A 14,442-nucleotide genomic window follows, 5' to 3' on the forward strand; every position below is an offset into this window, starting at 1 on the left:
AGAGTGTCCCCCCAGTGCTGGCAGGAGCCAGGTATATGGGGAGCAGCGACTCCTCAGCCTGGTCATTTCAGGAGAAGCTGAAAACTGGGCTCAGAGAAGATACCACTGTGGGTGGGGCGGGGGGTAGAAGATACTTAACATTCATAAACAAGGGTCAAGCAATTGCTAAGTAAGTAGTATACCAAATGGAGTAACAAAGTAGTAAGTAAAAAGAAATACAAATTACCTCAAACTAAAAATAACTCTCAAATATTTTTATTATTCTAAAACAATAGTTTAAGGAGACATTTCTTTTAAACCAGATCTCCACCCCCTATTCCATCGCAGACTCCCCGCTGTAAGTTCTCCCCTTTCCCTTTCTGGGGACCCTCTCTCCAGAGAGTGCCCTATATTCAAACCGATTTCTTTTCAGTTTAGTTCGAGTTCCACCAGCCTGTGCTGGTCTCCAGACCTGCGGCAGTAACATCACTTAGGTGCTCGTTGGAAATGCAGACTCCCAGGCCCCAGCGCAGACCTCCTGAACCAGAATCTGCATTTGAGCAGGATGCTGGGGTGACTCCTATGCATGTTTCAGTTGGTGACGCTATTCTGGCTGTGCCGATTCTCTTCTCAGGCCCTATTGTCTCTACCTTGTTCCTAATAGAGCCCAGAAGAATGGCCTCCCCAACTGTCAGTCCGGGCAGCACTCAGCACAGTTGGAAATTCCAGATCTGTTGCAAAGATTTCTAGAGTGTTACTAGAGCACTGTCTACCTCCCCGTGAGGGCAGTCTCGGTCTTGTTGGCTTGCACTCACACCGGCATCTGGTCCTTTTAAAGGCTTCAGTCGCATTTGCTGAAGTTGAGAACGTCATTCATTCCCTGGGCAGCATTCAAAGCTATAGGGTCTGCACTTAGAGAGCAGAGTCTTAGACAGCAGTGAAGGGCTATAAAAATTCACATACCCTGGGGGTGGGGAAGTCTCAGTCTCTCAAACCCAGAGTTTCTCACACTTGGTGCTGTTGACATTTTGGGCTGGTTAACTCTGTTGTGTGGGGGCCTGTTCTGTGCATGGTAGGATGTAGCAGCATCTCTGGTCTCTATACCGTAGAGGCCAGTAGCTCCTCTCTCCAGTGCCTATAGACATTGCCAAATGTCTGCTGGCGGTGGGTGGGGGTTGCAAAATCATCCCCAGTTGAGAACCACTGCTCTGATCCTTGCTCCACCCACCCCATTCCCCCCGGAAATTGTGAACACTTTGTGTAGTGAGTAGGTCTCATGTTCCTTACCCAGCAGCCACAGATAAAATTAGCAAAGGAACTGGCGAGAGAAGCAGCACCTGCCCCCAGCCCTGCAAGTGCCCACCATGCCCCAGCCTGCTCCTGTGGCCTGGACACATGGAAGTGGTTGCTAATCATGGCAGGTCTAGAGCTGTGTTTACAGGGGTGCACAGGAAGCCCAGGGCTGGGAACTGGTTTCTTGTATACAAAGTCCCCAGCCTGTGGATGGTGTATACGTGGGCCAGTTATTTTGGACAGTTCAGCTCCACATATGTCAGTCCAAAATTTCCTGTTATGCAGCAGAAATAACATGGGGCAACCTTTTCAAAAGACCTGCTCTGGGAGAGAGGGAAGAATGTCGGGAGTGATCCTGTGTTCTGGAAGGGCAGAGGGTCCCTGAGCCAAACACAGAGCCTCTGAGGAGACCCGTAGCCAATGGTCTTCCTCTTCTGTGGATAGGCCTTGAATCATGTGACATTTGGGCGAACCAGGGCCAGATTCTCTGAGAGACAGAACCAGGCTATGGCTTAATCATGTCCACTGGATTCTTTCTGGGCTTGGGATAGCCCTGGTGAGATTGGGGGTGAGTTCATCGGGGTCTTTCTGGGAGAGGGCTGACATCTGTGTTTCCTAAACTCGTCAAACTAATGGATGCAGATTCAGTCTCTATTGTGTACAAGGCCCTACCAGGGTCCTGGGAGGAGTCCAGGGCATCCTAGATTCGGGTTCTTCTCCTTAAAGTACTGCAGTCTACTTGAGCAGACAGTAGTTAAATCGATGTGTTAATGCAGCAAAACAAGTATTAAGTACTTCAAAGCAACAACAAAAGAAGTGTCACAAGTGTCACAAGGCAATGCCTTGTTGGGGTGTAGTCTAGGCAGACCACACGATCTTCCATTTGTCCTGCGTATCTACCTACCTACCCACCATTTATCCACCCACCCATCCATCCATCCATCCATCCATCCATCCATCCATCCATCCATCTTCTCTCTGACTTACTCACTTTTTGCTCTCATTTATACAACAAAAACATATTGAGATCTGCTCTGGGCTGGCAGATATAAGGGCAAACACTGTTCCTGTCCTCTAGGAACCAACGCAGCTGGCGAGAGCATTTGTCTCACTTTATCTGAGAGACTGATGGCAAGAGTCTCATCTGTCCCTTCACCTTTGTCAGAAGGGGAGTCCTGGACAGTTGAGAGTGCATTGTCCATCCTGTCTCCCAATGGCCCATGGTACAGGTCCTGGCATGTAGCTAGAGTGCCTAAATGTGTGTTGAATTGAATTGGCTTGGGTATGGCAAGAGGTTGGACAGTCCAGGCTGGTGAAAGAGATTTGGAAGAGCTTAAGGAAAAGTGGTACCTGGCATACGTTAAAATAGAACTTAGAAGAACTTTTGATGGAAGCAGAAAATAGAATCCCATCTTTTGGGTCTCATTTCCTCTCAGGTTTCCGGTTGGGGAATGTGTCCGTGGGATTCTCATTCTCCTCCCTCCTGCCCCATGGATCTGAAATGCAGCCACATGTGATGCATCCTTGGTGATCCTATGTGACAGCTTAGGTAGGCGTAGAGCTCAGGGTCTAGACCAGAGCAGCTCTCTCTGGATGGGTGACCCTTGGACTGGATGCAACTCCTCACAGGGCAGCCTATGCAGGTTCCTTAGAAGTTGCACTGCCCCCCGCCTCTGGGCTGACTTGTCTGTTCCCACAAAGCTGCCCTTTCCTTCCTGCCTTGAAATCTGATAATGAAACGAATACTCAATATTTTTGCCTCCTTAGAGAGGCAGGAGATAAACAGGAAGACTTGAGGGATTAAGATGTCTCTCCCAGGAAGGGGCTGGGGACAGGCAAGGAGCTGGGTGACATCTCTGTGTGGAGCCAAGAGATCCAGATGTGAGCTGCTTTGCCCGATGCATTTTTCCATTTGTGCAGTGAAAATAAAACAAAGAGAAAAGAAAACAAGCTGTAAAATACTTTGCAGAAGGTTGAACGTGGGCAATTGCCACTTGATGTCCTCTGACAGCTCCAAGGCGAGGAGAGAAGGGAGGCCTGCCTTTTGATGTTAGGGCCTCCGAGTTTTCTTTTGTGTGACCAGTTGTTTGGGAAGAACCTTTTGTTGGCGCAAGGTGCATATGGAAGAGAGATACCAGCCCAAGGTTTCCCTTGGGGTATAGGTGGGGGCTGAGCTTCTGGGAGGGGCTCAGAAGCTGGGTGGCCCTGTTGGTGGAATGGAGGAAAGCTGGAGCTCTTCTCACGGAGGACAAAGGATTAGCATCTGCCTCCAAGAAGGACCAAGAAGATGCTGTTACTGAGGCCTTTCCCAGTATGAGAGAGGCCTCAGGAAGTGAGGCCAAGGTGATCTTTCCAGATCCTTGTCCCTGGGCAGTTGTGCCAGGCCCTGTGACTTCTCTGTTAGTAGGTAAGATCCAAATTCCAGACTATAGTCTGGGCCCAGCTGTTCCTTTCAGTGATATGGGTCCTTTCCTCTGGGGCACTGGACCATGAGCCAGAAGACCTGTATTCCAGTCCTGCCACTCCGGCCCCTGCCCAATTTACTGGCTCAGTGGTCCTGGGCTAGTAGGTCAGTTCACCCCGCTGAGCAGCCACCTATCACCCTAGACTGGCTGAGTGAGTCCAGAGGGACAATGAACTTGTGTATGTACAAGGGTCCTCTGTGCTAATAGGCAGGGTGTGTCTGCAGTTTCTTTCTTTGTACAGTTGAGCTCAGCCCCCAAGGGCTGGAGGTGCTGAGGGATGCTCATAAGGCTCTCAGGAATCATTCTCTGGCCTAATATGGAGTCTGGCTGCTTCCAGACGTAAGGTGTGCCGAGTCTTCTCGTCTCCCCACAGCACTTCCTCTAAAGTATTTGTCCATCTCTACTTGTAAATTAAGTGACTAATAGATGTGTGATTTGGAGGGTAACTCCAGGAAGATCATTTAAAGAAGCTTATAACACCAGAGAGAAAATTAGGCAAATAGTTTTTTTAAAACCACAAAAGTAATATATGAATAAGAAACTGGTAAAAATATTTGCAGCTTGTATGGTAGGAAAGACAAATGGGTTTTAATCCATCATATATAAGAGCACTAGACATCATGGAAAAAAACCACACCACGTTATTTGAAAACTGGGCAAATGGCATGAACAGGCAATGCACAAAAAAAGAAATATAAATAGAAAAACAAACACATGGAGAAACGTCCAACCTCACTGGTAATCAAAGACATGCAAATTAAAATCATGTGTGTATGTTTTCCAGACGAATTGGCAAAGATTAAAAAAAGAATGCTGATACCAAATGAATATTGTTATTCTTTTCAAGGGTGTGGCGAAATAGGAGCTCTCGTATCCTGCTGATGGGACACCCTTTCTTGAGGGCAATTTGGCAATTTGGATCCCGAGTTAAAGACACGTAGACCCAAAATTTAACTACCAATTCTGTCTTGAGAAATTTACTGTACAGCAGGCCTCAGAGCAGAGTGTAAATACGTCCGTTCAAAGGTGGCTACCATTGGGGCACTGGACCATGGGTTGTTTACAATAGTGAACAACTGGAAACAACCTAACCACCCAACCCAGGGAGGCCCTGCTTTTAAATGCAGATCCAACAAGCCCATTACATAAATCCGTACCATGGTAGACTAGACAACCTTTCAAAATTATGAAGAATTATGTTACCTGACCCTGAAATATGTTCACCATTATGAGAAAATACGCTACAAACGTGAGATGTACAAGTGCAATCCATGTCTGTAGGAAAGAATTAAATAGTTTCACAGCTGAACAAATGTTAATTAAAGCCTGTGAGGAAGAACCCCTGTGTTAACAGCAGTTGGTGGAAATTTGAGTGCAATTTTTTCCTTTCTGTTTTTGTTTTTCAAATGTCTGGCATTAAACATGTATTTCTTTAGAAATTACATAAAATGCAATTTGAAATAAGCTTAACACACAAGCAGGGCAAATCGTGTTACAGTGAGCAAAATTAGGCTGGATCTAAGCTGGAATTATCCTGGTGTTAGAGGCCTAAGGAAAAAGGCAGGTAGCATGAGTCACAGTGTGGTGTGATGAGGTTTGTGTGGGGGCCATGCTGGATGCCTGGGGAACCCATAGCCCCTTGTGCCTAAGCCAGGCTGGTGGGAGGTGAAAATGGGCCTGGAAGTGACACTGAAACCAAGACATGGAGGATGAGAAGGATGCAGGCAGATGAGGAGTGGGCTCGGGAGAAGAGGGTCCTGGGAGGCAAGGAACAGCATTTGCAAAGGCACAGAGAGGGCAGGCAAGGGTTCCTCACCCAGGGCATGCCCTAGGGACTGAAGCACAAGAGTGAGAAAGGGAAGCGGGATCAGCTCATTCAGAGCCCTGGAGGCTGTGTGAAATGGTTTAGATTTTATCCAGAGGAAAAACTGGGAGCCCCTGAAACATTTTCAATAGGTTAACAGAGGCTCTCAGATTGGTATTTAGAATTCCTACTGTGGTTACAGTTTTGAGAACAGAATAGAGGGCTCAGCTCAGAAGGACCAAGGCCTGGTAGGGTGGAGAGGAGTGATTGGATTTGGGGGAGGCCCCTTTGGGTCCAAGTGGAGACCCTAGAGTGGGAGCTGGAAATACGGATTTAGGAGTGAGGAGCGCAGAAGCAGTCCTGCTGCCATGAGGGGTGAACAAGGCCGACCAGGAGAGCATCAGAGCAGAGGGGAAAGGGCGCTGAGTCCTGAGGAGAATGTAGGGAACAGGTAGAGGGAAGAAAGAGTGGGCGGGAGGATCCAGAGAGGAGGGTGCTGAGGGCCCTCTCCAGAGGATCCAGAAGCCAGCAGCGTGGGAAGTCGCCCAAGTGGGTGGTGGGTAGGAGGGTGGTGCAGCAGGCCCCAGCAGCCTCAGTGGCACAAGGAGGAATGGGAAAAGGAGAGCACAGCCTGGTGGCCAGAGCTCAAGGGAGTGGGGTGTGTGCAGGTGGAGATGAATGCCTGGAAGCAGCGCATGAGCCTGCTCGGCTGCTGTAACAAAGCACCACGGACCTGGCAGCTTAACCAACAGTCATTTATTTCTCCCAGTTCTGGAGGCTGGAAGGCTGAGCTCAAGGTGTCAGCAGGGTTGGTTACTCCTGAAGCCTCTCTCCTTGGCTTACAGGTAGCTACCTTCTCCCTGTGTCTTTGCATGGTCCTTCCTTCGTACTGTGCACCCCTGGTGTCTCTATTGTGTCCAAATTTCCTCTTCTTGTGAAGACACCAGTCAGATGGGATTAATGACCTCGTTTTAACTTAATCACCTCTTTCAAGGCCCTGTCTCCAAACACAGTCACATTCTGAGGTCTTGGGGCTAGGGTTTCAGCAAATGAATGCAGGTGGGGGAATACAGTTCAGCCCATAGCAAGCAGGATTTGGGCACAGGGAGGATGCCACCTCCACCTCCCAACTCTGAGGAGTGTAGAGTTGAGGGAAATGAACAGTCTCTACCTGAGAGGTAGCAAGAACCTCAGCCATGGTTCAGGTACTGCCAGGTGGTTAATAAGTGCTTATGGATGCAAACTGGGGAACCAAGGAGAAGCTCCCAGAGAAAAGACTGCCTCTCTGTCCTGCAGTGGAGAAGAAGGGGGGTGTTGGTGGACAGGGTCTCTTGGGGCCCCCACGAGTGCCCCTCCCCTGACACCTCTCCCTGCCTCCCCCACAGCCTGCAATTGCAACCTGCATGCCCGGCGCTGCCGCTTCAACATGGAGCTCTACAAGCTGTCGGGGCGCAAGAGCGGCGGTGTCTGCCTCAACTGCCGCCACAACACTGCCGGCCGCCACTGCCACTACTGCAAGGAGGGCTACTACCGCGACATGGGCAAGCCCATCACCCACCGGAAGGCCTGCAAAGGTAGGCGGTGCGGCCGGGCTTTGGGAACACTGCCCTTCCTCTCTTTTCTCTGTGCTTCTCCTTTTCTTTTTATATTTTCAAGGCCACTTACAAATCAGCATAGACTGAGATAACTAACACTCTTTCTCTCTCTCTCTCTCCCCCTCTCTCTCTCTCTCTCACCCACGGCCTCCTTGGTATTCGGAGGCATAAGCTGAAACAAAGGGGCAATGGAAAAAATGGCTCCAAGGAGAAGAAAGGAAAAGGTGTGATCTTTGTGCAGGCGCAGGGCTCTGGCTTGCCCCCCCCGCCCCGCCCCCTCCCAGCGTCTGTCCCTCTGCACAGGTGTGCCGCATACCACAGGGCGGGGGTCATGTTCACCAGGCTTATGTCGGCACAAAGGACTCTCTTTTACCAAAACCAGGCAGACGGATTTCTTTGGATGTGTGCGCGCCTCCCGCCCCCTGGCCCCCCGACATTCACACAGACACAGACACGCACAGTTGCAGCTTCAGGGGCAGGGGCTCAGAAGGAACATTTAATCCACCTGCAAATAGCTTTACTTCTCAGGACAAAAAATTAAAAGGAGACCGGAGACTCTCTTTTCGTTCACTGAAGCAAGCACTAATATTTTAACTTTCTGTTGTTTGTTTTCTCCCAGTAACAAAAATGAAGCAATGATGAGATGATTCAGAGGAGCTGATGAAATGCCAGGAAATTTAGTGACGTTGGGGAAGGGGGAAAGTGCCCCCCCCACCACCACCACCACCACACAAACACATTAGCTTTTAGGAATTCCAAGAATCAGGGCTCTTTTGGGTTCAGAATTTGGGGCCCAGCGCCTGGGCTTGCTGTGAACATGGCTCCCCAAGAAGATATTATCTCTGAGGGCTCTTGGGCCACAATCTAGCATGGACGGAGTTCTGACACGGGAGAAACCCAAGCCATGGCAGGTTCAGGCCCAGATGATGAGCTACAGTAGATATAAATCCCTCTGTAGCCAAAGTATCATCATCTTAACAGGAAATCCACCAGATGTTGGGCACTTGTGCACCAGACTGATTACATAATTTGCAGGCCCCAGTGCAAAATGAGATATGGGGCTTCTTGTTCAGGAATTACTAAGAATTTCAAAATGGCAACAGCAGAGCTTCACTAAGCACATGCCCTTATGAGTGCAAGGCCCATGAAGCCAGCTCTGCTTGTATGGAACACCAAAATAAAAAACAAACAAACAAACCAAACAGTTCCCGGTCTGTATCTTCAGGAGAAATCTCTTCCATTCCAATGAACAGGGAGGGTGGCTCCCAAGATACAAGCAAGCTTCCCTTCCAGATCTATGGACTTAAGGCTGCCTCTGGTGGTTGTCTAGAGAAATTTAAGCATAAAGGTCTTCGGGCTATTTCCACATCAAAAAACAACTGATTCAGGTGAGAATTCCTCAGAGACTTTGAACAGGGATTGAGAAGGTGGTACCGGCGAAGGGACCCAAGAAATGCCTGCAGTGGCAGGAAGGCGTGAGCAAGGACTTGACCAGGGAGAGAGGACTTTGGGTTTTTAGAAACGTAATTAGAAGGTATCCAACTCATTTGCCTGTGCCCAAGTGTTCATTGTCTTTTATTTACAAAAAATTGAAACCAGGGTCTTGTAAACAACATGTTGCACATAGATTTCTTGGGGATTTGGCCCAGAAATGTTAATCAATAAGGGCCATTCAGGTGGATAAATGGAGAACTCTGCCGAGGTAGGGAGAAGGTCTGGGCCGTGTGTAGAAGGGCAATGGTTATGTACTGTCCTGTCAGTTTCTACTGTCAGAACAGGAAAGGTATGTCCCCTGCAGAGACAGAAAGGGTCAGGGCCTTGGCCATCTTGCCATTTGCCTCCCCTTTCTCTCCTCTCTTCCAGTGAGGAGGGACAAGGGTACAATGTGGCCTCTCACTGTTCTAGGTGAGATGTCAGGAAGGGACAGGGAACCTGCAGACCATTCTCCGGGGCTCTGCCACTCCAGTTAAATGGTGTGGAGACACCCAGCTTCCTTTGCTGGCTTTCAGGAGGAACAGAATTCAAGTAGACAAGGGTGTGGTCCTGTCTTATTATTTCAAACACTGTGGTCAGCCTTAGGGTCTTCCCCTCCAGCCCTAAACAGCAGCTACCCCCAGCATTGGTGGGAACCCTGGGAGAACTCACAAAAGAAAAGAAATGTATGGATGAATTCTGCTCAGAAGGATACCTGCATATCCTGTTGGGGAAATGTGACAGGAAAGGGTGGGACTCTCAGTGCGTACTGATTGGTGAGGAAAGACAATGCTTCCAGGATCCTGCCACCTGATCGGTGAGGAAAAACACTACCTGGCCAGTCCTAACACTGATTAGTGAGGGAAAAGCATTGCCTGTGTCCTGCTTCATGATTGGTAAGAAAAGACACTGTCTGAGAGACCTGTTCTCTGATTGGTGAGCAAAAAGAATATGACCTGAAAGGTCCTGCCATGTGACTGGCGCAGAAAGGCATCTCTTGAAAGTCCCAGATATTTCCCCGCAGGTCTCTTTTTCCTGGTGCGGCTCCCTTAGGGGCTGTGGGAACTTTGAATCCTCAGTTCCCCCACAGGATACTTCCTACCAAAGAAAGACTCTGAGATCTTGGTAGGAACCAGCTGTAAGAATTCCGATGCTCGCCGGGGGATGTATATCCTTGAGATCTTCAGACAGGGGTCTCTCCATCACCCACACCATGTTCGCTGCCTTGTCTTCCCAGGGCAGATGGTTTAAGGTAACGGTTCCTTTTGTGGAAGCATTGGGCTCCAGTATTTTGATCTCTAATGGTTTGCTCTCAGAGGCTTCCAAGATCTTGTAGGTATGGAGCCACCCTCCGGCTCTGGCCTGAGGGTCGATCTCAGCAAGCCCCATCATAGCCCTCAGTGAAGTCTGCATTTCTTTGCTGTGTTTCAGATGCATTTCACAGGGGAACCGAGACAACTGGCAGTGGCTCTTGACTCACATAGGCAGTTGACCTGAGGGAGGTTGGGAATGGCATCTGGGCCCTCTTTACCCCTTGACTTCCCAGGACCCGGGAGGAGCCCCCGGCTGAGGGCTGAGGCCACCCATACATTGCTGGCAATTGGCTGACTCCCAACCTTGTTCACTTTAGAGCAGGGGTGGACCTAGACAAGAACAGCTTGGAGCAAGGGCATTAGATTCCGAACGTTATTATGCAGTCCCCCATTTGGGAAGTTTCATAGCAACAAATTTGTTGGGTTCTTTCTCCCCTCCCCTAGCTTAGAACCAACCCCAGGCTGGCAGGGCTACTGCATACAAAGGGCTGTAATAAACATGCCCAGGGAACAGGCGGCTGCACTCTCCCCCTATTCAGCGCAATTTCACAGCACTGAGAAGGCCTCATTATGGCATGGGCTGTTGTCCTATACAAAGTCAGTGAGATGAATTTCTCCCTTTTCTCTGCAGAATGGTTTGTGAATGATACTCCTCCTGGAATCTGTCAAAAGATAGGCGGTTTTGTTTACCATTTGTCTTCTTTATGGACTGGGGGGTGCTTTCTCTTTGGAGCCAGTAAAGAAGACATTGCCATTTAACCATTTCAGCCATGCCTCCATTTAAATTATATTAATTTATCATCTTCCCAAACCATCTGTGATGGATAAAGACATTCCAGGAGTCTCCCGTGAACTGAATTGCGATGAGAATTAAGAAATTAACCACCGCATCTAGCCTCCCTGCACAAAGGGCTTTCGTTCCACCTCACTGAGCAGCCTGTTCCTTTCACTCATTGCCCCGCTCCCCTCAAGTCTACGGTCAACGTGGCTGAATGCATGCTGCCAAGAAGGACCTGAGTCCTCAGAAGATGCAGGTGGTAATAGAACAGAGGGATGCAGTGGTCCTCACCATCTTGGCCACTGCACACTTGCTGCTCCCATCTCCCCCCTGTTTCTCCCAGCAGTTTTGTCAGGGGTTGAGGGGGAAGCGAGCTCCTCGGGCCACCTCCTGTGGCTCCCTGCCCACTATGTGTGGTTTTCCGTGTCTTTCTCACTCTTGATTCTTGTCCTTCACTGTAGGGCATCCTCAGTACAGCAGGATCTTGATTAACATCCCTTTATTCAGCATCATTTTGTAATAATGTTGATGAGATGTCATAGGTACTTATATCAATTAGCCCATGGTAAAATTGATTTTGTTATATGTTATTTTGCTTAAAGTCACAGAGGCTATCGACAATGTCTGTGTCTTTGTCTTTAACTTGCGTGGAGATTCTCACCTATGGCTGTACTTTGGAGATTCGAAAATACTGACTCCTGGCTCCTGCCCCGAAAGATTCTGGTTTAATTCATGGGTCCAGGTGAAACCTGGGCACTGGGAACCTGGAAAGCTTCCCAGAGGAAATGTGTAGCCAAGGCTGAGAACCAGAGACGTGGGAGAATAAGAGATGAAGACAGTGAACTGTTCTTGTGTTGAGAGAGGTGGCCTGGGCCCCAGGGTTTATTTTTCTGAGGGGAGAGACTTATTATCAATGAATTTAAATCTTTTTTATGACTCTCCATGAAAATTGGGTGGAGTGGGTGTGTGTTTCAAATTTTTAAAAATGTCTATCTTGCTAGGTAGGGCTGGAAGCTTAGCTAGTGCAGCCTGATGGTCCATTGTCCAGGTGAAAGCATGGGATGGGATGGACATCACTGCTAGATTGTGTGTGTGTGTGTGTGTGTGTGTGTGTGTGTGAGATCTGACCATTTAAAGGTTTGGTCATAGCACAGTTAAGAACCTGGGACACCTCTTCCTGTCTCAGGTAGTGTTCATACAGCTCACAAAAACCTGAAAACCTCAGGAATGCCTTTCAGTTGGTTGGTCACTTGTCACATTTTCATTTTCTGTCATTTTCAGTGGGGGCAGGGAAAAGGGTTGGTCACCTTCGGCAGGGTACTCAGTGCAGCTCCCAGCTTAGGGGGCAGAGACCACAATTGAAGGAGTGTCTTCTATTAGGATGCAGTTAAGGCCAGCACTCCCAGGGAGAGAGGAAGTCAGAAGAGAGAAAGTCCCCATGGAAGCTCAACTCCGACTGTGGCCTCTCTGGGTTGCATCCTTATCCCGTTCCCTGGGGAATGTGGAAGGGTGGGGGGTCGGAAATTCTGATCTCCAGATTTGGCTCTGGGTTCAAAGTCTGTAGAGCATGTGACCTCCGTAGACCTCAGTCTCCTAATCTATGAATCATATTCAGATTTATAATCTGAGTCCTGTCCAGCTTTGATATTCCACATTCCACATGCTCTTTTTGAATATTCAAAATTTCATCAGTCCCTGAAACAACAGGATAGTGTCTTGTATCAGTGAAGTTTGTGTCTTGGGAACTTGGAAAAGCTGGCAGAAATCAGGTGCAGGTGGTTTTGTTCCAAGGTCTTTATAAACGCAGGGTTCCTGCTCTTGTGACTAAGCCCCCACAGTGCCCTGCTCTGAAATGGGATCTTCAGGCCCAGCCCTTTGTCTCATTCCCTTGGGCATCCTTGGCCACTTTCTTCACCTTCCTGGATGCCAGTTCCCTGTCTCTGAAGCCTACTCTCATCCCGGTTCTGCATGAACGTTCCTGGAGGGTCCTCAGGGGTCCCTGGTCCTGAGCAGAAAAGCCTCCTGATCTTGAGCTGCCCTGTTAATGGAGGGCATTTCACTTGGGAAAGAACTTTGCTACCAGGAGAGCAGCAGGTAGGCTCCAGCTAGCAGCCTTGGGATGAATAGCTTTTAAAAGCAATGGGTTTTGAGACCACAGTTCAAATTCCACCCCTGGGCAAATTATGTACTCTTCGGTGCCTCAGTCTTCTCATCTGAGGGGTCAATAATTGTTCCTCCTCCCTCCTAGGATTATGGTGTAGATTAAATGAGATGATGTAGAGGAGGTCCTTGGCACATGGCATTACCCCATACCTGTTAGCCGTTAGGATTACTCGTACAAGTAGAGGGAAATAGAATCACCAGAAGGCCCTGCCGTTGCCCCCGGGGACGATCCTTCCTTTGGCTCTCCAGTCGCTTTCGTTCTTTCAGTGAGTGGTGGCGTATGGGAGAACCAGCCCCTCTCACACGAAGGGCTCAGCCCTGACGTGGACTTTGAGGCCAGTTCCCACAGGACCGGGCAGGGCCTTGGGGATCTGCCCTAATGCTGTCGTACACTCTCAATAAAGGATTTTACACGCTTTGGGAGCAAAAATGACAAACGAGTTGAACAGAGATGAGTGTCCAGCAGCTGCGTGTGGGGGCGGGGATGGGCTGTGTTGTATAAATGCGGTTCTGAAGGTGCCACTGAGAAAGATCCTGCCCTGAGCCTGTGCGTGCAGTCTCAGTCCCTCCCCCCAGCCCCGGCCCCCATCCGTAGGAGCTGTGCCTTTCGCCTCAGCTATAAATCAGGTGCAGGAAGACTATAGTTAACTAGATCACGGAGGGTCAAATAACCCAGTTTGGGATTATGGGGCTCCCCTCTCCTTCTACTTCCTGCTGTCTGCACCTTGAGCCGAAAGTGGCAGGGGAAAGGAGAGGTCACGCAATATGAAACATTTATTCTTTTGTGCCTGGTTAGCAACTGCCGGGAGAAAGAAAAGCATAGCTGCGGAGGAGGTTGACACAGACAGCTGAGCCGAAGTTTGTGGATTATCTGTGGATTTAAATGATCCCCATTCCCTCATTAGCATGGAGAATTTAGGAGCAGGGAGTGTTCTGTAGTCAGGTTGCCAGTGATCTAGGATGTGAGGGGATCATGTTCCCTGCTTGCTCTGCCTTCATTCCTTCAGATTCAGAGGGTAAATCAGATGGCCTTTGCCGTGTGGGGAGGGCGGCAGATTTGCCCCAGGTTTTTTCATTGATTCAGCAAGTATTTATTGAGCACCTGCTACGTGCAAGAACTGGGGTTACAGTGCTGACTGGAACAGACATGTTCCCTCAGAGCCTGCTTCCTGGAGGGAGGTTGATGATAAAGAAGAAAAAATAAGCATAAGATTATTATAGATTGCGGCGAGTTACACGAAGGAAAAAACGGAATGGAAGGAGAGTGTAAGTAGGGGGAGCCTGTCTGCAAGGCAGCCAGGGTAGACCTGTCAGAAGACGGGATGTTTGAGACGAGACCTAGGGGGTGAGGAGTGAACACTTGTGGGGAGATCGAGGCAAGAGCAGCACCAGTGTCTGGAAGCAAGAAAGGGCTTGGTCAGAGGGAGGCGTGGGAAAGCAGGGTCAGCTCCTGTGAGGATTTGCCTTGATGCTGTTGCCTGCTCCTGCTTTCTCTGTGGATGGTACTCAGATACACAGCCCCGTCTTACTCAAAGTGGAGAGGGATGTTTCACCCTAACCCAGTGCCACAGACAGATAC

The 14,442-nt window shown here is 49.2% G+C and overlaps 1 protein-coding gene across 1 annotated transcript in view; it reads left to right on the forward strand.

Moving 5' to 3' along the window:
- The window catches only part of NTN1 (netrin 1), a 159,193-nt gene that overhangs the window by 102,076 nt on the left and 42,675 nt on the right, over window positions 1–14,442 (forward strand). The window contains exon 3 of the mRNA XM_011359119.2: window positions 6,927–7,115. Within this exon, the coding sequence (XP_011357421.1) occupies window positions 6,927–7,115 (189 nt within the window). The remainder of the gene's footprint in view (window positions 1–6,926; window positions 7,116–14,442) is intronic.

Source organism: Pteropus vampyrus, unplaced genomic scaffold (assembly GCF_000151845.1).
Source record: "Pteropus vampyrus isolate Shadow unplaced genomic scaffold, Pvam_2.0 Scaffold44, whole genome shotgun sequence".
Lineage (NCBI taxonomy): Eukaryota > Metazoa > Chordata > Mammalia > Chiroptera > Pteropodidae > Pteropus > Pteropus vampyrus.